This window comes from Acanthaster planci, linkage group LG08 (genome assembly GCF_054643075.1).
Source record: "Acanthaster planci isolate LZ-2023a linkage group LG08, COTS_SCS, whole genome shotgun sequence".
In the NCBI taxonomy this organism is placed as follows: Eukaryota; Metazoa; Echinodermata; class Asteroidea; order Valvatida; family Acanthasteridae; genus Acanthaster; species Acanthaster planci.
In genome coordinates, this window is record NC_141784.1 from 16,054,218 (window position 1) to 16,076,777 (window position 22,560).

The following is a 22,560-nucleotide window of genomic DNA, read 5'->3' on the forward strand; positions in this document are numbered from 1 at the left end:
AAATGTGTGTGGCAGGGCGAGAACCATTTCAGCATTGCTTCGTTGAGCATTGTTATGCACAAGTTTTCATCACTATGATAGCAAACTGCAAAAGAACTTGTGACATTAATGGAAGGTTCTACTGAAAACTGGCGACTGTAAGTAGGCAAAAATATAGATATAAAGCATTTGTTGAGGTAAAAAGGTTGTAAAGTGGTATTGTAAAGACAGCAGAGACATCAGGATTTTTAAATTTCTTATTTATTTGCTCTTTTTTTCTTTTCACAAGTTACTGATAAAGAACCTATGGTTGCACCGTAATAGACCGATTGTGCCAGCTAAGTCACATGACCAATAGTAGCATCAAATATCAACAAACATGTCGTCCTTCCATTGCAAAGTGTGTCAAAAGTATTGTTTACAAAAATAATACCGATTTTTGATATAGTGCTCAGCACGTCAGTAGATTGGCACATCATTATGCGACACCTCTGTGATTGACACTACAATACAGAAATTATGGCGAGGGAGACACCTAGATGACCAAATTACAGGTTAGTGCTCAGACTGCCAGAAATCAACTAGGTGCTGTGGGACTCCGGAGCAGATGCCCTTACAGGGGTCTCCCACTAACAGCAGATCGTCACCAGCATACACATAGGTTGGCATGGGCCTGCAAACACTGTGACCAGATGCAGAGAATGTGGAATCAAGTGATACAAATTTACGCATTACTTGTTGCGATCTACAAATGCATTTCTACCTTGGTGTGGGGATATCGGTTGCCTCGTTCTCAACTAGTGGATGACCAACCATCCAATCAGTGACTTTGAGAATTCATTTTCTGTTTTGTACATGTACACAACAACATTGGAATTGCTCCCAAACTTCGGGGAGCACTCTGGTTAAGATTCCAGTTGGATATATTATGCATGAGCAATCCTATGCAGCACATGCTCTGGCCACTTCTCAAGGTACATGTATATTCACACTGTATGTCATTAATGGATCCTTGTACATTGGCGTGTACTATAAGTGTAATGATTTAAAATAAAGTCAGTGAAGATACAGGTGTCAGTTGAAACTCCATTCTGTTGAGACAATGGGGATTTATACGCATTGTAAAACCTGAGCAACTGCAGTATACATGTACAAACTTTAAGCAGTGACCTCAATGGCAAGGATACATGTACATGCACAATCAGATTCGTAAAATGTGTGCCAACCGTTATGCACCAACCAATACTTAAAACAATACAACTACAGTACATGTACATGGAGAGTTTTTACATGTACATGTACTTCAAGCTGTGTAACATCACAAACTACAGTGGAACGCCGCTATACCGAACATTCAGCTGTACCGAACATCGTCCTTGGCTCCCAATAATTTGTGCACAGAACCTACCAAACACTATTCAGTTGCTGTTTGTAATTACCGAACGTCAACATGATAAAACAGTGGGTGTTTTTTATGTTGGAAAGTGACAAGTGGCCATTATTTCCCCAAGGATTAGAAGGGAAAGCCACTAGTTGTCAACGGTATTGAATTGACGCTGGGTGCGGAAGAAACTGCACATACGTGCACAGTGGCATTGCACTAACAATACAATGTAGTCTAAAGAGGGCACCGTTGATACACAAATAAACCGAGATTTACCACAGCTTGCATCAGAGATCGATCCTGAGGGGTAGTTTCACGACTTTTAGGATAAACTTGAGACCAATTTTTTTACTCAAGTCTAAATAAAAAACAAAAATAATTAACAGATACATTTCTGGAAACCTAAAACTTGAATGCAACGGCAAAACATCACGAAAACAGCGAGCCAAGGTATCATAAGAGGGTGCACTTCGTTTAGACTAGAGAGGGCGCTATTTAACCTGGCAACAAAACATTTGGCAGTTAAATTCGCTAAACTGAATGACTGCTATACTGAACATTTAGCATGGACTCCGTCTTGTTCGTTATAGCAGCGGTCCACTGTAATTGTTATGTAATAGTTATATAAAATCAAATATTTCAAAAAAGATACATTTTATTTCATTTCGCAATTGACCCACTTGAGTGTACTAATTGTTAAACGTCGCCAGATCTGTACATATGTTCTGATGTACTGAGCAGAAATCCCCATTTAACTGATAGATAAATCCTCCCAATGCCATACCTTTTTGTCATTGGATCTCCACGCTGAAATCAGTGCATGAATGCATAATATGTGTGTACTGCACTGCACACATAGATGAATAACAGTGGAGGAATGTATTCGTAAAGTTGTTGGATAAGTCCCAACTTCACTGACTTTCACAGACAAAACACAACTATCTAGATAGCAACTTGTCATTGAGTCTAAATTTTAGCCTGCTGGCTCCATGACAGAAACTAGGAAATCACCATACCCAATTTTCTTAACTTCCTATGGATAGCATTTGCCCTCATACCTCACAAACCACCAGCAGTCTACACCAACACCATCAGACTGATGGCATCTCCTCTATTCCTCCCCATGTTGTTTGTACTCGGTGACTTTAATTTGATTTCTGGTTCAAACAGGTCTGGCTTTGAAGATGTTGGAAACTTTGGCCACGGTACAGTAACTCAATTCGCATGATTTCCTTCTGTCTTGCTCACCGCCTAGCCATCTCAGGCTCATATTTCAAGCGGAAGAACATCTACAGACTCGCCTGGATATTGAATGATGGTCACACAGCCAAAGAGATTGACCACATACTGGTCAACTATCGTACCTGCCTGAATTCTCACTGGGTTTTATCACTGTGCTGAAGCCCCTGCCAACACCTGATCACCAACTTCTTGTCGCACAGGTTCGTATCAATCCCTTCACAAAGAAATCTCTGCCGAAATGCTGCCCAGACAACCATTTTCTTCTAACAGACTCCTTGGTGGCAACCAACTACTGTATTGAGGTTCATAACCACTTTGATGCTCTTGGTGACCTGCCTTACTCTGTTGAAGACTCCTGGGCTGCTTTCCATGATACTGTTCTTGGTGCCACTAAGAAGGTTGTACCTGCCTGTCGTTCCCGGCCTCGTCCCTGGCTTACTGAAAGCACCCTTGAAATCATTCAGCAGAATCGAGCTGCCCGTCTAAGGTCCAACATGCCAACAGTCGTCTGGCTGGGATATACGTGTACAAAGCCAAGGCAAAACAAGACCCGAATGCATAGTATGACTCTACTGTCTCTGGAGCTGAAGGTGGCCTGAGACAAAATAATCTCTGCCCCGTCTTCCAAGTAGTGGAGCACCTGCGCAGAGTTGGCCAGCATTCAGCTCCTTTCTCGGTTTTCAGAGTAGACGGCTGTTCTTGCAACTCATCGGAAGAAATGCTGTCCTGCTGGAAAGACCACTTCTGCCAGTTGCTAAACTTCCCAGCTGCTTCCCCCTGATCACTTTCAACCACTTCTCCTGAAGCTGTAGTCTCTGACCTGGACTGTGACCCTCCTTCATTGAGTGAAGTGGGCTGCCATCTGAAAGTCAGGCCACGCAGCAGGAGATGATGGTATCTTCTCCGAGTATTTGAAATCTGCTGAGGTGCTCATAAGCAGAGCTGTTCACAAGATCTTTTCCAACGTGTGGTCCACAGGCATGGTTCTGGCAGACTGGAAGGATGGTATAATTCTACCTCTCTATAAAGGGAAAAGTTCAAGGACAGCTTGCAGTAGTTACCACCCCATCACCTTGCTTTCAACTCCTGGCAAGGTGTTTGCACTTATTCTGCAAGCCAGAATTTGTCCACTACTTGTTTCCCTGCAGAGACCAAAGCAGTCAGATTTCCTTCCCAGCAGCTCCACGTCTGAAGCAATTCTTGTATTACGTCTACTCGCTGAACTTCACTACGAGTACAGTCCCCCGCTAAATGTTGCCTACGTAGACATCAAGGCTGCCTTTGATTCTGTTGACCAAAACCAGCTCTGGGATATCCTCTCTTCAAAGGGAATTCCAAATACCATTTTGGATCTGATCAAAGCTCTGCACTCCAACACCAAAGCCAAGATCAGGATAGGCAATGACGTATCCCCCTCCTTCTCAACTTCCTCAGGAGTCCGGCAGGGTTGTATGTTAGCCCTTGCTCTATTCTGTGCTGCCATGGACACCATTCTATCTCAGTGTGAGGCATCACTGGGGATTAATGTAGGCGACAGTAGGTTTACCAACCTCCTATATGCTGATGATGCTTTTCTGTTTATTGCCAACCCAGACAGATAGGGGAACATCTTGCAACCTTTGAACAGGAAGCTAGTTACATCGGCCTTAAACCCACTTGGGCTAAGACAAGGTTCAATCCCTAGGTGGACCTTCACCTGCCCCGGTTTCCCTTGGCCCCAGTGTCGTAGATCCTGTTGAGTCCTTCTGCTTCTTCGGAAGCACTATCACCACCTCAGGTCTGTGCAGTACCAATGTCCGATGCAGGATTGGCAGAATTGGAATTGGAGAAGCAAAGCCAGCCTCTTCGTAAAGCTAAGGTTGTAATAAGCTTATGTGCTTTTTGCTCTCCTCTCTGGGTCCGACACTGAGAAAAAGAGATCAAAAATGTCTCCAGGCCTTCCATATGCAGTGCCAGCATTGTGTACTTGGTGTCCAGTGGTTTCTTGGTGTCCAGTGGTTTGAATTCATTTCAATGCCACCATCTCTCATCGCACGGGGCTCAGTAACAGCATTTCGGAGGTTGCAGGGAGGCAACACACTTTGTTTGGTCATGTCCGGTGCCTCTGAGCCCTGGTTCCTGCTCATCTTGCCCTCGACGAAGCTATCCGATTCCATCTTGGTCAGCGACCTGCCATCTGGTGGAGGCCCAGCGGCCATCCCTGTCTCACTTGGCTTAAGCAGGTTGGCGATGCTGTTTAGCTGTCTCCAAATGAGTGCTGGTCCGTTGCTCTTGACAGGGGTGTGTGGTGGTCACTACGACCCCCTTGAAGGTCATGCAGAATGATGATGATGATGATGATATCCTGGGGTTTTGTATAGAGATAAATTTTCTGTGTAAGTTGTGACTCGCATAACGTCGTCACCTCTACCTGCTTCAGTGGGTCAGTCCTGTAAAAGCTAGAATGGATCAGGAATTTTTGTCATGAAATGTAATGAGCAGTAAGCTTCATGAAATTATGTCAAAAATTTAAAGTAGCATAAAAAACAAAATTTGACTGTTTTAGTGTGATGTATAATATCTCATCTGATGGGTCAGTGTTCAATCATTTCCATGCATGTTTCATTGGTGAATTAAGTTTCATGTAAAAAAAATTTCAGAAACTTGGTCAAAAACAAAGTCCATTTTCCATCTTTGCATGGAAATGCCCACAAGCAAGGTGAACTGAACAGATTGAGAACCAAATGGCTCTGTTAAATTCTTCTCAACAGTGACTTAATCTATTAAAAAACTTGAAAAGGAAGCTTGTGAAATGCTAAACAGTACTTCCAGCAAGAATGAACCATGATGTACTATCACACTGCAAGAAAAGCACCTGGCCACAACTCTGCCTATCATTTAGTCTGCTGATGTATGTAACTGTCTGAAGCATTCAGTTAATCTCACTGCTTCTTCTGAGAACGCTATAGAGTACCACAGTGAATATGTCATGTGCGTAAAATATGTGTAAAAGGTATTAGCCCAAGAGCCAGCATGTGAACTGACAGACGTGTGTATTGTATTCCTTTCGTTTGAACTACATTTCTGGGTTGGAAAGGATGTCGTACTTCAGTCTTTATAACATGCAAAACAGACCAGGGTTCAATTGTAAGCCCAGAACACTTTACTGCCTGTTACCGTTCAAAATACATACGTACACGTTTTGGGTGTTTGGTTGCCAAGCATTCTTGTACCGGTATATGTATGGGAAACCTGATATGCCATGGGGTCATTTTGTAACATGTAATCAGGTAATGTCAAAAATATTGCAGATTTGAGCAAAAGAGAAGTAAACATGTCTGTGTTTCAATGTGTACCATTATATACTGTACAAATATTCTATATGTTTCATAGACCTGTCAGATTTCTCCAAGAAGTCAGTAGTCTTGTATTTAAATTACAATACTGCTGCATTAATAACTTACATGTAAATATACAGTACCTAGTGTCGGACTTTCAAGCAGGCCAAATTGCCACCCTCATTGTTCATAGTAAATACAATGCAGAATCCCATCTTGTTTTGCTGCAAAGTGTGCACACAATTTGGAGATTCAAGATACAGTCATTGAAATGTCTCCCAAATGACCCATTTGTAATAATTTGATTACCATCACAGATAACGACTTATGAGCCAAGATAAATTACAGGTATAGTAGAGTATAATACCTACTGGTACTTGTGGTATGCAGTATATACATGTACATTTATGTACTTACACAAACTGATAGAGTGGACAGCAACTCCATACTAGTAGATGTGGCAAGGGTAAACTACGTGGTTTCAAATGGGCTCCAAGTTTGTCAAAAGTTGGACTAGTACACAGGATTGCATTAACCAGATGCTAAATCAGAAGATCCAGTGAGTGAATAAATTCCACTAATCATACATGCTAAGTACAAAAACACTTAGTGTTTTATCATTCTATATAGAGGTTGTAAAAGGTGAGTGGGGTTCACAGGATTTTAATGTAAGCCGAGAGCTAAATGATTAAAGGACTGTTGTGGACTGTGTGAACAACTGCTGGAGGCTGCTTTGTTTTACCATTGACAGACCAGTGTGTGCATGTATTTTAAAACATTTAAGACCACTTGTTAATGTTATTATGTTACATTGCGACGGGGGCATTTATGAATGTTGAGGATGCTGGGACGGGATAATTTTCATTTTTTTCCGTTTTCAATATTCTTTAAAAATTCATATCTTCATTTACTGGACACTTACACCCACACAAAGGACTGTCTGGTTTCTACTCTAATCTGACAGACAACATCTATTGACGCTGGAGTATTTCAGCCAGGCCTGCCGCCTTGTAAAAAGAGCCCAAATTGTTACGTAATTTTCTTTTGTTTACGAAACCGGCACAGTGGGCTGCTGACCTCTTTTCAATAGGGGCTGTGTGGCTCATTGCTTCAGTCGTGGAGTGCTTTTGTCCCCAGTGGTAATCCACGCACGCTGAATGCCCCAAACCGTCGTATACTGTTTCAAAACATGGCTGGATTATCTCCACTATTAAGAGTAAAAAAATGTTGATAATTCCCAGCAACCTGGTCATTTGTTATAAGTACGGTCTTTTGTTAGAAGGCCCAGTTCCCTTTGTCCGATTTCAGAGACCCCGGCCACGCATATAAAAATATGTGTCCGAAACTGGAATCCCTGGGGCAAGTGGTAAAGAACATTTTATGACTGGTTTGGGAATGGCCAACATTTCCAGTCTCGATAAAACAAAAGTACATAATTGATTAAACCAGTGACTATATTTACTGAATAGTTGCACACTGATACTCCCCATGTTCGATTAAAAGTTGGACTTTTTGCATAAAAATATACATGTACAACTGTATGTGAACTGTAAGCCAAGTTTATTTAAATTAAGATTATGGATTTTTAAAGTCATGTGCTGAATCTAGACAGTGAACTAAAAATTTTCTTCCAACCCCAATTGCTTCTAATTATGTGCACCCAAAAATGTACTTTAGTTTTTTTCAGTGGTTACTGAAGGCTACGACAAGTGTTTTTGCTATTTGGAATGTAAAAAATCTGGAATAATGTATAAATCAGTAAAATAAAATGAAAAACATTACAACTTCTTTCCTTTTAACAAAAATTAACATGTTCATTTAATTCAAATGAACTGTGATTCACATGTAAATCAAGAAGATTTAACTCAGCCAATTCTGTGTTTATTGATACCCCTAGCACATTCACTTAAGCATGATCTGCATGTACCATTGTGCTGACACCAGTCTGAGCTGCTCTGCAGTTCATGTACAGTGATGACACCTTCATCTCAATAAGGTTAAGGATGTGGATGCTCTTGCAAACAGCATCTAATGCTGTTTTTGCATATGTACATGTTCATGTACGTGTACCGTATGTACTGTACAAAATGTGCTGTGTGTGGATGATCTGCAAGAAAATACTCGGCCCAGTTGAGAGAGGAGCAATATGATGTTCAGTGGTGTATTGTAATTGTGTCTTGACCACTCACTGATGTGAGTCATTCACTTTTACATAATTAATTCGTGTCCTCATATCACTGACTGTTTATGCGCAAAGGATGGCCTGCATACAAAATGACGAAACACAGTACCCTTGACATGTAAACTGAGCAGTGGTTGGCAGAAGTACATGTGCATTAAATATAGAATCACTGCAAAAAACAGCTGAAAATCATAAAGAGTGCAATTTTTTAATCCGTTTATGCAGCTGTTACAAAAAAGCAATTTGTTTAATCCGACTTGTGATTTCTGAAAAACCAAAATCCCTTGTTTCATGTTATTTGGAAAATACCTGCACTATAGCTTGGAAACATCATATGGGGAGAGATTGGAACATATGCATAAAATCCATATTTGTTCACATTAAGTATACATGTACTTATTGAGCAAATTACCTGAAAATAGTCTACTGTGTGGGTATTTCACAGTATACACTAATTAGACTCACTGACTATTTTAATTCCAGGTTACAGTTGAGGTTTCCAGATTTCTGTTAATACAATGTTCATGTTTTGGGAAATACTTGTGCGGTATTTGAGAATTATAAAAAGAATTTTAAGTTTCAGTTAAAGTGTTATTATCGTGGTGTTTTATTAGAAATTTTTATCACAGCCTAAAAGGCAAAATTGCATATGTTGTAACAAAATAATAAGATCAACAAAAAGAAATACATGAACTTGATAAAACCATAAAGACATACAGTATAAAAAGAAAAACAAATACTAACATTTTGACTGTACAAGAACCCACAAATCCACAAAATCAACTAATTTAGCTGCTATTCGAGAGCCTAATGAAGGATGGAATCCTAGGACTAGTTTTGTACCTATCTGTTCTGCATATAATTTGTTTAAATGGGTTAGGATTCCTTAGTCTATCAGATAATGAATTATTTAAAGGTAACCAGTGATAAAATTGGGAAAATTTAATAAGTGATTGAGCAACTTTAAAGCAACGCTTGTTCCTTCTATCACAGAGTGTTTCAAGAAGGGTTGTTCAAGGCAGCTTCATACAATTGGTACCGATGTCCTAAATTAAACATAACACCCATTTCGAAACCCTCTCAATTGGTTTATCTGAGCATGGGTGAGGGCAGAATGCCATACAGGTGCATCTTACTCAAGGAGCGGTCAAATAAAATCTGTATATATTGTAATGAGATCATATTGAGGTAATTAAAAGGACTAATCTGTTGTATCATATATGGATTCTGGTATTTGCCTTTTTTAACTATTTCTTAAATATATTGTTCCAATTTTAAATCTGCCTGGATGAGAACACATACATGTAGCACCTTCACTGACTCAACCTGTTGAAAGGCCTGATTATTGATAGTTAATTGAAGAGATTGGAGTTCAAGTTTTCTGTATACCCTCATGACGTGTCACTTGTTGATATTGAGACACAAACATGTACATGTAAACAGTACACCACTTGTCCACTCCAAAGTATCAAGCATGGATTGAGCCTCAGTGGTCGCACCCTGCAGCACTGTTTCCTTGATTATCATGTCATCAACATACATGTACTTCCAACACTGGGGTCCCATAAAGGTACAAGTAAGTACATCATTAATTATTACAAGAAAAAGCACTGGACCCAACCTTGTAGCAACTTCTGGAAGTTCAAGCACTTGTGCATGTGTGCACATTATTACATGTAGATTATGTTCTTTTGTGAGGGTATAAATAATAGCACAGGTAACCAAAATTAGCTTAGATTTCATGAATATTTTTTTCATTAATAATATATAGGGTACTCTCTCTTGTTTTGTTTCCTCAAGAATCCAGGGATTTAGAGCATGCAGATGATGCACAAACTTCCCTAGTTTTCCAATTTGTAAAAGCATGCAAATGAAAATGGGATTTTAAAATAAAGGTTGGATGCCAAAGATCACTTCCTATGTGAACATGGACACACGGCTTAGTTTAGAAATTAATTATAAGCTTCTTGAATGTGTGCTGTCTCAAAACTTTCATGTCACAGGCAGTTTTTACGTATGTTGTATTTACGGTGTGTACAACTGTGTATGCATGTACATGTATCTATGTGTGAATCTTGCATGTACATGTACGTGGTGGTGTCTTCAGCAGTAGCAGAGTATGTTTTTTGCAAGTGATGTAAGACATGGAATTTTCAGAATGAAGTTGTTTTTTCTTAGGAAAAGTTGAAACTTCCTCAATATTGTGAATCACTAACTAGTGTCAAATTATGATGAAATGAAGTTAAACGGCTCATGGCATGAATTTACTGCGGATTAAATTGTGACTTTCGGTTTCTTTGAAGTTCTGTTTGACATCCTTTTTTTTGTTAGTCTTAACTTGTCTAACATTGAATTTTGTTAATGGGGGGGTAAGCAAGGGCAGTGCTTCTGTAATGTCATTGAAGCAAGATGCTGGTCATTTTCTGTGGCTTTCTCTTTAAAATGGGAACTCAAAATATGCTTGTAGAAATGTTTTTCAAAAAAAACCTGCTCACTGACCAGCTGTCATGTACATGTACATGTACTGAAACGATAGTGAATTATCAAGGGAAAAACTGCAACAGCAAAACTTCCAAAATAATAGGAAATCTGGATCCAGAAGAAGTCATAAATTATATTGATTTGCATCACGATAAAAGGCCTGAGGCACCCAACTGGCCCTTAAAAAGGGCAACATGAAAATTGACAATGCGACACACAAGTTCCTAATTGAGATATAATGGCTTTATCAAAGAAAAATTGCAAAAGTCATTTGAAATAAACAGAATGAATATAAACTTGTATTTTTAACTGGATGGCCAGATTATGTATGCACGTGCATACTCCAGAAGCAGTGCTAAGGCTGATATTTGATGAATAATTATATATTCATACTGAAAGCTCAGTGCACCGTAGGTTATTTCAGCATAGTAAGCATCTGTAATTCACAGCAACAGAGGTACAGTGTGTACAGTGTAAGCACAGATATTGATTGTGTTACTCACCAACCAGGTATTATGATTGTAACGTATGAGAGCATGGCAGCTATGACCAGTGATGAATTTATTATCTTATGATCATATGGCAGGTGGGTTAGTGCTGTGGGTTAGTGCTGTAAAAAATAATAGACCTATCGCTCCTGAAGGTAAATAAAAATTAAGCAGACTCTTTACATAAAATTAGAAAACAGTTTTTAATTTGTACTTCATGATTTTTTTAAATTATAATATTCACACACTTTTTGATTGAAATATGAATTAACAACTTATGTAAAAAGGCTGAGAAATGCTCCAAATGTAACATGAGTAATGGTAAATTTGCTCTTGATATTTTGATTATGTATGCATGTACATGAACGTGTACATGTATGTTAATGAATATAATTTTGTACACGTATGAGTATTTCAGTACAGATAAAAACATCTTGTGTTTTACACTATGTTTAATATAGTATGGATACATATTTTAAAGCCACCATTTGGTAACTTTGAGATGTTTGGTCATCATCAAAGTTACAGCCACAAAATTAAGTTTGTGCAAAAGAGAAATTCATGTGTTTACTTCCTCCTAAATTGAATTTGTTTGGGCAGATGATAAACTAAGACACATTGAGCAGTAATTGCATGATCAGCATACTGTTCATCTCTGTTGGTATTGTACCATGGTCAAGAGATATTGCCTTGCAGATACATGTATGTATGATCATGGTTTTTTTAGAGCAGGCTATTATGTAAAGGTTTGCATCAACTGCTTCACTGTTAGAATGAAGTAAACATTCACTAAAAACTTTTTGTCTCCATGGTGATTAAAGGAATGTCCTTGACAACACAGTGCATTTAAATCTGGTAGTAATTAACCTTACACCCAACGAGTTGTATTAAAAATGGAGGATTGAGGACTGTGCAGGTTGTGAAACAGACAATATGACAGATATGTAATTTACCTACATGTAGTATGACAAAACACTGTTGTTTGTGCATGTGGAGGTCATGTACATTGTGTGGGTGTTCTTGATGGAAATATCTGAAATCCGCGAAATTTAGTCATCATGATTTCTGTGAGCAAAAGACTTTATCCCATTGCTATTTTTGTATTTTTGTCATGTTTTGTTTCTGTTCATACATGTTGCATAGCAACCATATTCATGATTATTGAAAGAATAGGAGTGTGCCCAAGATGAGCAGACATGTACTAGGGCTGTGCCGAATATCCGAATAAACCAAATATTTGATCGATTGTTGACAATATAAATATAATTTTTCAAATTTGAATATTTGAATGCAAAATTCATGAAGGAATTTTTTTTTATATGAGAAAATTGCACTATGGAGGCTTGTTTCAATCAGATTCAAATGGAGGATTTGAAATTGTACAATGATTTAAAAGTAAATTATTCATTAGACAATTTAAAAGGATCAGAAATTTTCTCCAGGACAAGAAGTCTTTTTCATCTCTAAATCTTGCTAAATCATGGCCGGAGATACTCCTATATGTGAGAATCTATTATATTGATCATTATGTACAAGTGTGTGTGTTATTGTAACTGATTTTCTATATGGTTTGTTCATCATCAGTCTGCCAGTCAATGCAACCAAATCTTTGGATATTTGATCAAATTGAAGTTTGAATATTCGAATAGTGAATTATTCAAATTGACTCAGTCCTAACATGTACATGTACATATGGCAGAAATATTGTCTAGAACTGGGGGACATAAATAAGTTTTCTCTCATTTAAATTTTCAACTTTTTTCCTGACTCTTGCTTTAGGCAGTTTTCCATGTTCCATGAAAATTGAATCTCAGAGCATCCTGAATATAATGCCAAGCCAATATTAAGACATACTGGTACATGAATGCATTCATCTGAGGTTAAAGGTTTCGATTGAAAAACAGTCATGGAGTGAAGTCCTTGCATTTCCATCACAAGTCATCCAATTATAAGTGAAGTCACAGGCAATTGAAATGAAATGTGGCAAAAGTGTTCATTCACAAACATTTGCAAAAACAAGCTGATTCATATGGCACACCAGTACGTGCAGGTACAAATGAAGTTCATGCCAAAACAATGATATTGATTATGATATTGTTTTATTTTGTTTTTAGATGAATCGCCCCATGCAAGTAAAACCAGCTGACAGTGAAAGTAGAGGAGGTTTGTACCATTGTTGGTGAAAAACAGTTCAATGCGATGTGCTACTAACAAGTTTCCACAAAGCTAATTAGAAGCCATTTTTTTGATGCAGCTTTTTGTAATGGTTGACTGAGAGTTAAGGGTGTTTCTTTTGCCTATGACATACCAATTGGTGTTTCAATATTTTGGGTGTACTTGCTTTATACAGGGTGGTTCAAAACAAAATAAACTTAAACTTAAGGTGATTGTTCACCCACATGCTGCAATCCAGAGTTGATGAGTCGGGTGTTTAGCAATAATCCTGAAAAAAAGGTACAGCAGGTACAGCTTAATTGGATCTCAAGATATTATCCATTACAGAGTACAAAACTTGTTTATACTCAAACTACAGTAAATGGAGAGCACAAACAATCAGCTCTTGAGTGTGTCGGAGTGCCTCAGCTGCAGATGTTTATTCTCAACTTTCATCCTGAATACCAAAGTAGGGCAAACCAGGACACAAGGCAGTACTTCTGTCCATGCTCTGACTAGCTTGAATAACCATGAACAGTGTTCCCCTTAACCACAGTTCAGATAGCAATAACCATGACCACTATTGACAACTCCCAACTGCCAATTTTTTACCTGAATACCAAATTAGGCGCATAATTAAAGATGCCTAGGGATACCCATGATCACTACATGTACGTACATGTATACTAAAAACAACAAACCGCCAGTTGTCTTTTGTATTTCCAGTCAACAAAAATAGTACAATGTGTGCTTATATGTTTATAACAAGAAAGAATGCTACACCATGAAATTAACTTCATCAACTTGCGTACCTTAGCAAAACTGAAGCCTTCAACCCCTTGACGGTGGGATTTTTTACCGCGTCTTGTCTGGCTGCCGAGATTATTTTTCCAATTTTGCTAACGGCAACCGCAGACATGTAGCAAGGTCACCAGGCCTTATCTGCCAAGTTTGCTGGATTGCACACTGCACAAAGCCCGGCTCTGTGTGGCCATGATTCATGCTGGGGTATTTGGATCCCATCTACAGAATAACCAGGCACCCAGCAACTTGCCTTACCCAAATGAAAACATTAACTACCCAGCGATGCTCGGCCACGGTGAAGCGTGCAGCGCCCGCTAAGTTCACAAGGTCCAGGCTTGCCACAGGCGGGCACCGTGACTCTTGTTCGTGCTCCCCAGTAGTCCATGCATGCCCAGCATCAATGCTAGCTTCCACTTCTACATAAGAGTGCGCTTCACAAGTTTTTATTTCATCAAATACCCAGTCAATATTACACGTAAAATTTGCCAATTTTTCATTTTGCGCTATGTACGCACATGATTTTCTGGCATACTTCTAAGTTTTCTTTTTGCAAGTTATATTCAAACCCGTTTCTGAATGTAATGATATATCTAACACAGCCCCCTTCTAATTAAATCTTTCCCATAATTATAAAATAAATAGACACAAGAAAAACACAAGACAATGTCTCAGTTTTCTTCTTCTCTTGACGACTTTTCATTTCTTTTTTTTTTCACTTCTCTTCTCATATACATGTATTTACAATAAATCAAACTGAATTTTAGAAATAAAGTGACTTTTTTGTTTAAAAAAACTTAGACAAAAAAGGGAAAGAAAAAATAGAGTAGTTGCGTTACACGATGTCTTGGAATACAGGTAATTGTACATGAATAATTGATTCAAGTATAATAAACCTCGAAGGAGTTGCCCCAAAATTTTATGTGCTATTTCATTTACTACAGACTGGGAATACAGGAAACATGGCATAAATAAGCATGATTCAAGTGTGATAAACCTTGAAACAGTTCTTGAACACCCGCTGTGCCTTGAAAGCTGTGTCGGCGGGGAAAGTTGTCATCGGCTGTCCATTAAATGGACAAAGTCTTGATCTTTATCTTAGCAGGCACTAGCTTCAACTGTGTTCAAATTCCGATGTGAAATCTGAACCACAGAGTTTCCTCTTCATTGGAAAACGTTGTGTAACGCAACTGAAGGGCCAGGGAGCGGCCAGTAAAATAGATACCAAGCGCTACAGAAAACACTCCTTTTTGGACAAAACAAATGCCAATTATGCTGAACAATAGACCGTCTATATCCCGAGTGTGGGCGATGGGGTGCTGTGCATGCGTTCAGGGCCCAGCAGGGCCACAAACAATGGTGCGCACACCATGTCAATGGCCTATTTTCATCACGCTTAAGGCCCACATAAAGTGCGTTGCCTAAGCCCTGACAGTAGAGTCAGCGACACTCTACGGAGATTACCCAGGGTATTCAATCAAAGACAAAGAGGATGTTCTGATGATTAAAATCCAATTTACTGGATATCGTGGGGTCGACCAACTCTCCTAGTTGCCCCAGATTTCCATTCAATGCAAAGCTCCCACTAACTACAGGTGTACACTAAATAAAAGTTGCAGGTGTGGTATGCGGCTACTGCAGACACCCAGAAATTAGACTTTTCTCCAGGCGCAGCGTTTGCAGTCACCCGTCGCGAAGGGGTTAAACTGGTAATAACAGTACAATCAGGGATTTGCAATTATGCACTTCGTGGTCTTAACCGCTTGACCATGCAGCCGGGTATAGTCCATGTGGCACATTGCAGGCTATTTATTATACATACGTGTTTACAATGATGTTAAGTCCCCCGTTGGTACATATGTTTTATAAACTCACTTGTTTGAAGCTGTGACGAGAATAAATTGTAACAATGAACCATGCGCTGCCTCCAATCCCAAACCCTTTCGCTGATTGGCCACCTGACTCTCGGCAATAATTTGGCAGCAACCCCATCGCACCAATTGGCTGCTCAAGGATGGTGATTGGCTACACAGGACCCAGCTGGTGCAACTGAATCTGACAGGCAATTCTCCTGCATCCACAGTCATGCTCGGAAATACACACAACACCAAATGAATCTTTTCATTGAGTATAATGAATTTTATCGTTTAGGGGATAAAATGTCTTGTCTATAGCTATAGGAGCATCATTGCTCATAAGCATAGCTGGGCAAAAATGAAGACATTGCCGCGTACTAAGAAGTCAGTTTTGCACATGACCTCTGTAATGGGTGATATCTTGAGATATTGATTTTTTCAGGATTATTCCTAACCCCAAACTCATCAACACTACATGTACAGTGTACATGTTGGTAAATAGAAATTCTCTGGATTGCAGGATATGGGTGAACAATCACCTTAAACTTGGGTTTTACTTTTTTACCAGCCTGTATTTGAATTTCTGTTTGAACATCTTCAATGCATGAATATGTGCCAATGGATTGCTGCATTAACAGAATGCAGAATCAATGGTTAATTGTAAGCTAATGTAGCAGGAGAGTGACCTAGAAGTGATCTTTGCATGAAAACATTTTGAGGCACACTGCATTATGAATTGCCTCTACTGTGAGTTATCACCTAGGCGATTTAATTTTCATTCTGTAATGCATGTTAATCTCAGAAAGATTTCAACTTCGCATCAGTTTATTGAAAAAGTTGATAGTGATTCAAGGTCATAGTCTGTGTACATGTGTGTCAATATACATGTACCAGCACATCTTTCTAATGATTTCATGATGGTTCTCATCTTTAAGCATCACCTCTCATCATTTCCCATCCTTTCAAGCACAAACCTGTTCCAATGTTTCCCACTGTAATCTGAAATTGATGGAGAAGAAATTGTCTCTGAAATTGATGGAGAAGAAGAGGAGGCATAGTACATACAGTGTGTACCGTATATGTGGCAGGAGACAAAAGTTTAGGGTACCACAGAACAATGTACTTTGCAAAACGTGTAGGAAGGCAGATATACCCCCTCCTGCTTGCCCCATCCTTAAAAATCCTTGTTGTTGATTTTACATTTTTGAAAGAAATTTGAATATTGGAAATATGTTAAAGTCCACTGCATTCAACCTACCCAGACAGTTAATACAGTGTACATATTCAGATTTCCCATGCATCTATTGTTATTCGCTGAAGAGACTCAATCATCCATGGTGCACCCTGACCACCCTCAATGCATCGCGGTAATGCTGCCATATTCATCTTTCTTTCTTCAGCACCGGACATGTCCTTGTTGGCATTTTCAGTTTTTCAAGTTTCTATTCTCGCTACACAGTTCTGTATTAACTTGATCAGCAGTACCTTCTTCTGAATAAAGTGTTTCCTCAAATTTCACCTATTTGTTGGTAAGAGTGTTGTTCTTGTGTAATCTTTGTGTGCTTTTCTTTCTTCAGTTTTTTGTCTGTGCACCCCGCACAAGGTTCATTCCAGCTGCGCTCGTGTCTGTCTATGAGACCCCTGTATCATTCAACCCGAGAGCTGACAGGGAAGCTCCAAAGACAATTGCATATGACCACTTGAGCAGGGGCAGCTGCAAGGATCTGACTAGGACCCCAGTCTCCCCATTCTATTGCCGGTCTACCAAGCCAGCCAGGACTCCATGTGCTTATCCTGTCATCACTGGGAAGTATTCCTCATCCTTTGACAACCATAGCCCAGAAGAACCCACAAGAACCCACAGGGTGATTGCGCCAGTATTCTGCCAGCAACTCCAGTGAGCATTGGCCGCCGTTCTGCATCAGTGAGAAAAACCACTTCACCAGCAAAATTGACTGAGCATACTTCCACTCTCCCCTACACCGAAGACACCAGAGCAGGCTCTGCCAGATTTGCCCCACCTGGTACATCATCATGCCACGGTACCATGGCACCCCAAAAGACTTCACCTGGTGCTGTGGAACCCACTGGACTGCTACGCCACCAAGGCTTTAGACCACCACATCCCATCCACAGCTCCAGGTTTCAATTCGGTATCTCCGGAACTTCAAACCATGCCTTGACCAGTCCTTCAGCCCAGAATGATAGTTCCTGCTGGCCAAGACCAGGAACATTCCTCTGGCGATCCATCCCCTCCAGCCTCATCTGCCACTTCAGCCACCAGATCACCTATTCCTAAGAAACATAAGGGCAAGCGTTCCTCGTCTTCACTGAACAGCTTGAAGTCCAAGAAGAGGTGCCTTCCTTGACTTCTATAGCTTGACGTCTCAACAATAAGTCTCCACCACCCTGGACCCTCTTCTTGTGGGCTACCCTCCTCCTTCCGCTGCAGCGAGTTGCAATGACACTGGGCGGGACACCAGCCTGGACTCATGGATCAGACCGTGGCACATTCTTTACCCGCAAACCAATCAGCAGATCACATCTTCAGATGGGGATGAAATTAATTCCATCAGTGGTTTCACTCATTCCAAGAGCTCCCTTTGTCTTGTCCAATATGACATGATTCAAATTCTTGCATAGCATCAGCCTCACTGCCAGAAGAAGATGCCAGCCACGCTTTATTTAAACAACATGCAGCACGACTGCAATCTTTTGGGTCAATCTTTCCAGAGCTACTGCTTGACTGCTTATGCGTGGAAAAGTCTCTAGTCAAGGCCAAATGCTGGCGTGCTCTCCCCAATGGAGTTGCATCTAGCCAAGGCCAAATGCTAGCGTGCTCTCCCCAATGGAGTTGCATCTAGCCAAGGCCAAATGCTAGCGTGCTCTCCCCAATGGAGTTGCATCATTCTTCCACTTCGCGGCAGAAGACTTCAACAACTTCCTGTCGGTTCCAGAAGTACCTGATGTAGCTAAAGGCAGAATTACCGCTGACTCAGGAAAAGCACCCTCAAAATGGATCTTCCAAGATAAGGACAAGTCCCCCCCCCTGAAATCTTGGCTTACAAGATGTAACAAAGCTTTTTGTTTGGGGCTACAATGCACTGCCTTTCTGCTCCTTCTGATGGAGTATCTAGCCTGTGCATTTGAGGAGAATTCTCCGGTAACCCCACACTTCGCGGCCTTAGCCCTCCATGGCATTCGAGCAATTCATATGAATCTTCTGTCTTGCAACTTCTACCCTCAGACCTAAAGCCCTAGATGCTATTCACATTCCACGCAAAAAGGACCAACACTTGGCATTGGAGTTGGAGATGCCAAAAAAATCATCCTTCAGATTCAACCCAGCCAACTTAAGCATGGGTTCCTGACGATGTTCTTCCTCACCCAAAAAGGAACAAACTTTTCTCCGCACTTCCCTTCAGGTTTTCAATTTAACCTACGGTGTTCATGCGAGTAGCAAAAGTAGTTGCAGCTTACCTCCACATCAACAGCATGATCTTTCGATACTTGAATGACTGGTTAGTAGTTGAGTGGTCGATAACTGAGACCGTGTAAGCAATACACCATACTTACAACATAACAACCTTAGTATGATTTATTATTAACCATGAAAAATCAAACCTACTTGGCCTCACACTGAGCATAGCAACCCTGACTAAGAGTGTATCGTTAATCTTCAACAGAGAATAGAAGTGTTCTTTTCGAATCAGAAAGTGCCAGCAAGAGCATGGCTCTGCTCACTTGGGCGAATGGCAAGTCTGGCGGATCAGTTCCTCCTGTTACCATGCTATCACCCCAAATGGGACTGTATTGACCAGTTATATCTCATTGAGTTCATATCCAACCACATCTCCATTGGTGGGCAGGCAGTCAGAATGTAAAATGCAGCCTGCCTTTTCCACTGGCAAAACTTGAGTAAACAATCACTACTGAGGTCTCCACCCTGTCTTCCCACCTCTAAACATCAAGACAGTGGGACTCACAGTTCTAGGGAATTCATGTCAATATCCTGGAACTTCAAGCAATATACAGGTCCTGAGAATAGGCTGGTAAATACCCTTTCCAAGAGGGGCAGTCATCCCCACTATGTGGATCCTGCATTACAAATGACACAGCCTCTTGAGTCATGGACAGGCCTCACATCTACCTGTTTGCCTCAGCAGAAAATGGCACTCTAGCAGTATTTCCACACCCAATGATATGGGTAATGGATGTGCTGACAGTAGATTGGGGCGGTAGTTTTGCCTATGCCTTCCTCTCCCCCGCACAACTACTCGCCAAGGTACTGGCCAGGATTGAACGAGACCCACCCGTGTTCTTCTCATCACCCCCTTTCTGTCACAAGTATGGTTTTAGAGATTGACCAGGCTCCAAATCCAACAACCACTGATTCTTCCTTGCTGATCAGAAATTCTCTATCGAGGCATTCTACATCCAGAACCAGGGGATCTGCACCTAACATGCAGACTGTTACACAGCAAACCTTCTAAGCAGCAGGCCTTCCAAGAAATACTGCTGCCATGGCCATGTGGGAATAAAAGCATTGACCAGAAAAATATATGATAGTAGATTAAGGTGTTTTACTTCATAGGGCAGGGAACATTCACTGGATGGAGCAAAACATCTGTGACTGCAGTGGCCGAATTTCTGCTGTACCTCTTCAACTCACGCCTTATGGTGGTGAAAATGCCCAAGTATCTTTCTGCCATTGCAGCTGTCCATAGCTTCTTTCCTGATGGCTCCACCCAACTTGAATAGCCAAGCATTGAAACATTTAATCATCATTACAATCTATCATAGGACCTAGGATGGGTCCTCCAGATGCTCACTGACAGCCCGTTCCCACTTGATCCACCAATTGGGGGATCTGATCCACCTTGTGCCAAATTGCCGGATCACATCCCCCAATTGGTGGATCAGATCCAGCAATTGTGTGTAGTGGGAGCGCTAACCGTTATAACGTGAATCAGGATCAGATCCACCTATTTTGATCCTCCTCTGGAGCAGGATACAGATCCCCCAATTGGTGGATCAGATCCTGCGATGGCGGATCACGATCGGATTGGAACACAAGTCTGTGCACGAGTGGTGCGAAACTTTTGCGGTCTGATGAACAAAGAAGTACGTTTTTTGGCATGTAGGTCATGTGAATTTTTTAACGTGCACAGCATGCACAATAAAAGACTGCTGAACTATGGGCTAGCAAAATGTGTCACCACGCATGCCAATGCATGCATGCCGCGATGCATGCCTTGCCCTTTCACAATTTTCGTTGCGCATTTGTTCGTTTCTTAACCTTTTTCATTTGTGTAATTTCACTTGCTCTCCATCAAAAACTAATTCCTTGTTAGCGTATAGCCCACAGCATGTGACAGAGTATCAAAAACAGAAGCAAAGTTTGAAGAGACAATGTACTAGGCTGAACATTCTGTCCGATTCAAGGTTGTCACGTCAGTAGAACTCCGCACCCAAAACACTGCAGGGTCACAGGCATGCCGTCCCAGCACGCCACACTGCCACAGAGAGCGCACTCAGCAAGCTAGCACATGTGCAATACTAAACTCAATGACCTTCCGGGCTCGACATTTCCATCCGAAAAGGTGGATCAAGCGCTAGTGGGAACGCGACTTGCGGTTTCGTTGCGGTAAGATAACGATCACACCAAAATGCTGGATCAAGATCCACCTTTTCCCAATTCAAGTGGGAACGCGTTGTGAAGTACCATTCAAACAATCAGCTTTCCTCCCAACAATGGTAACATTGTGCTAGTCGAGTGAATTACAGGCACTGTCCATTGAGGAGGGGCATTTAGGGGGCTTACCAGTAAGGCCTGACCGTTTTTCCCAGGGGAGGTCCGCTGGTGTCCGTGAATTTATTTTAACAAAAGAGTATTTGACAATGACGACTATACGCGGCAAGAACAGTGTATGTAAATCTGCAAACATGAATATTCCGTTCACTCTGGATTCAGAATGCCCTACCCAAATTTAGGTCAGATTTAAATATCAATGTCAACTGGAAAGTCCGCGATCAAAACAGCTGAATCAAAGACCTGTGTGTACCAGAGAGCCTGGCCAAACTGCGATCAGAATGGCTTGTTCATTAATGGTCAGCTATTATGCTATAATCTGAGTTTGGAACTCCTGACATCAATGATTGGGTGGTTTAGTGATGACAGCTGGTCAAAATGCACATAACTTTTTTTTGCCAACGTAATTTTGTTGCGTGGTACCTGGGGCAAAACATTCCTAGGCATACATGTTGATTTGGTGAAAGAATTCTCAATTTTCCCCAATGTATGAACTTGAATACAGGAATTTTAAAGGCCACGAACAGCAAGTGTATCAGTGGTCTATATCAGCATTGAAGTTCAGCCGGCTGAAAGATGCCCCAAACATTTTCATATTTTTTTATGAACAGCAACATGCTGATCCGTGGTGAAACAGTTGTGCTCTTGTTTCTGAAATCGTCCGGCCTGAACACTTCTTCATCCAGCATGGACACTTTGTGTCTCATCATACTGCCAAAGTCAAGACTCAAACGAAGAAAGGAATTTCCACTTAGTGCACATATGGGTTGATCTTGAGGTTGGAAAAAATGTTTTCTGATAATTCAACACATTCCCTTGTGGAATTCACAAAACACTAAACTCTGAAATAGAATTATGAAACGG

The 22,560-nt window shown here is 40.7% G+C and overlaps 1 protein-coding gene across 3 annotated transcripts in view; it reads left to right on the plus strand.

Annotated features, from left to right (window-relative positions):
• Positions 1–22,560, plus strand: part of LOC110987803 (CUGBP Elav-like family member 3-A) — a 100,147-nt gene that overhangs the window by 15,332 nt on the left and 62,255 nt on the right. For all 3 annotated transcript variants that reach the window (XR_002599328.2, XM_022250894.2, XM_022250895.2), the window contains exon 3: positions 13,188–13,236. Coding sequence is in view for 2 of the 3 variants with exons in the window: in XM_022250894.2 (XP_022106586.1) it covers positions 13,188–13,236 (49 nt within the window). In the remaining variant the exon portion in view is untranslated. The remainder of the gene's footprint in view (positions 1–13,187; positions 13,237–22,560) is intronic.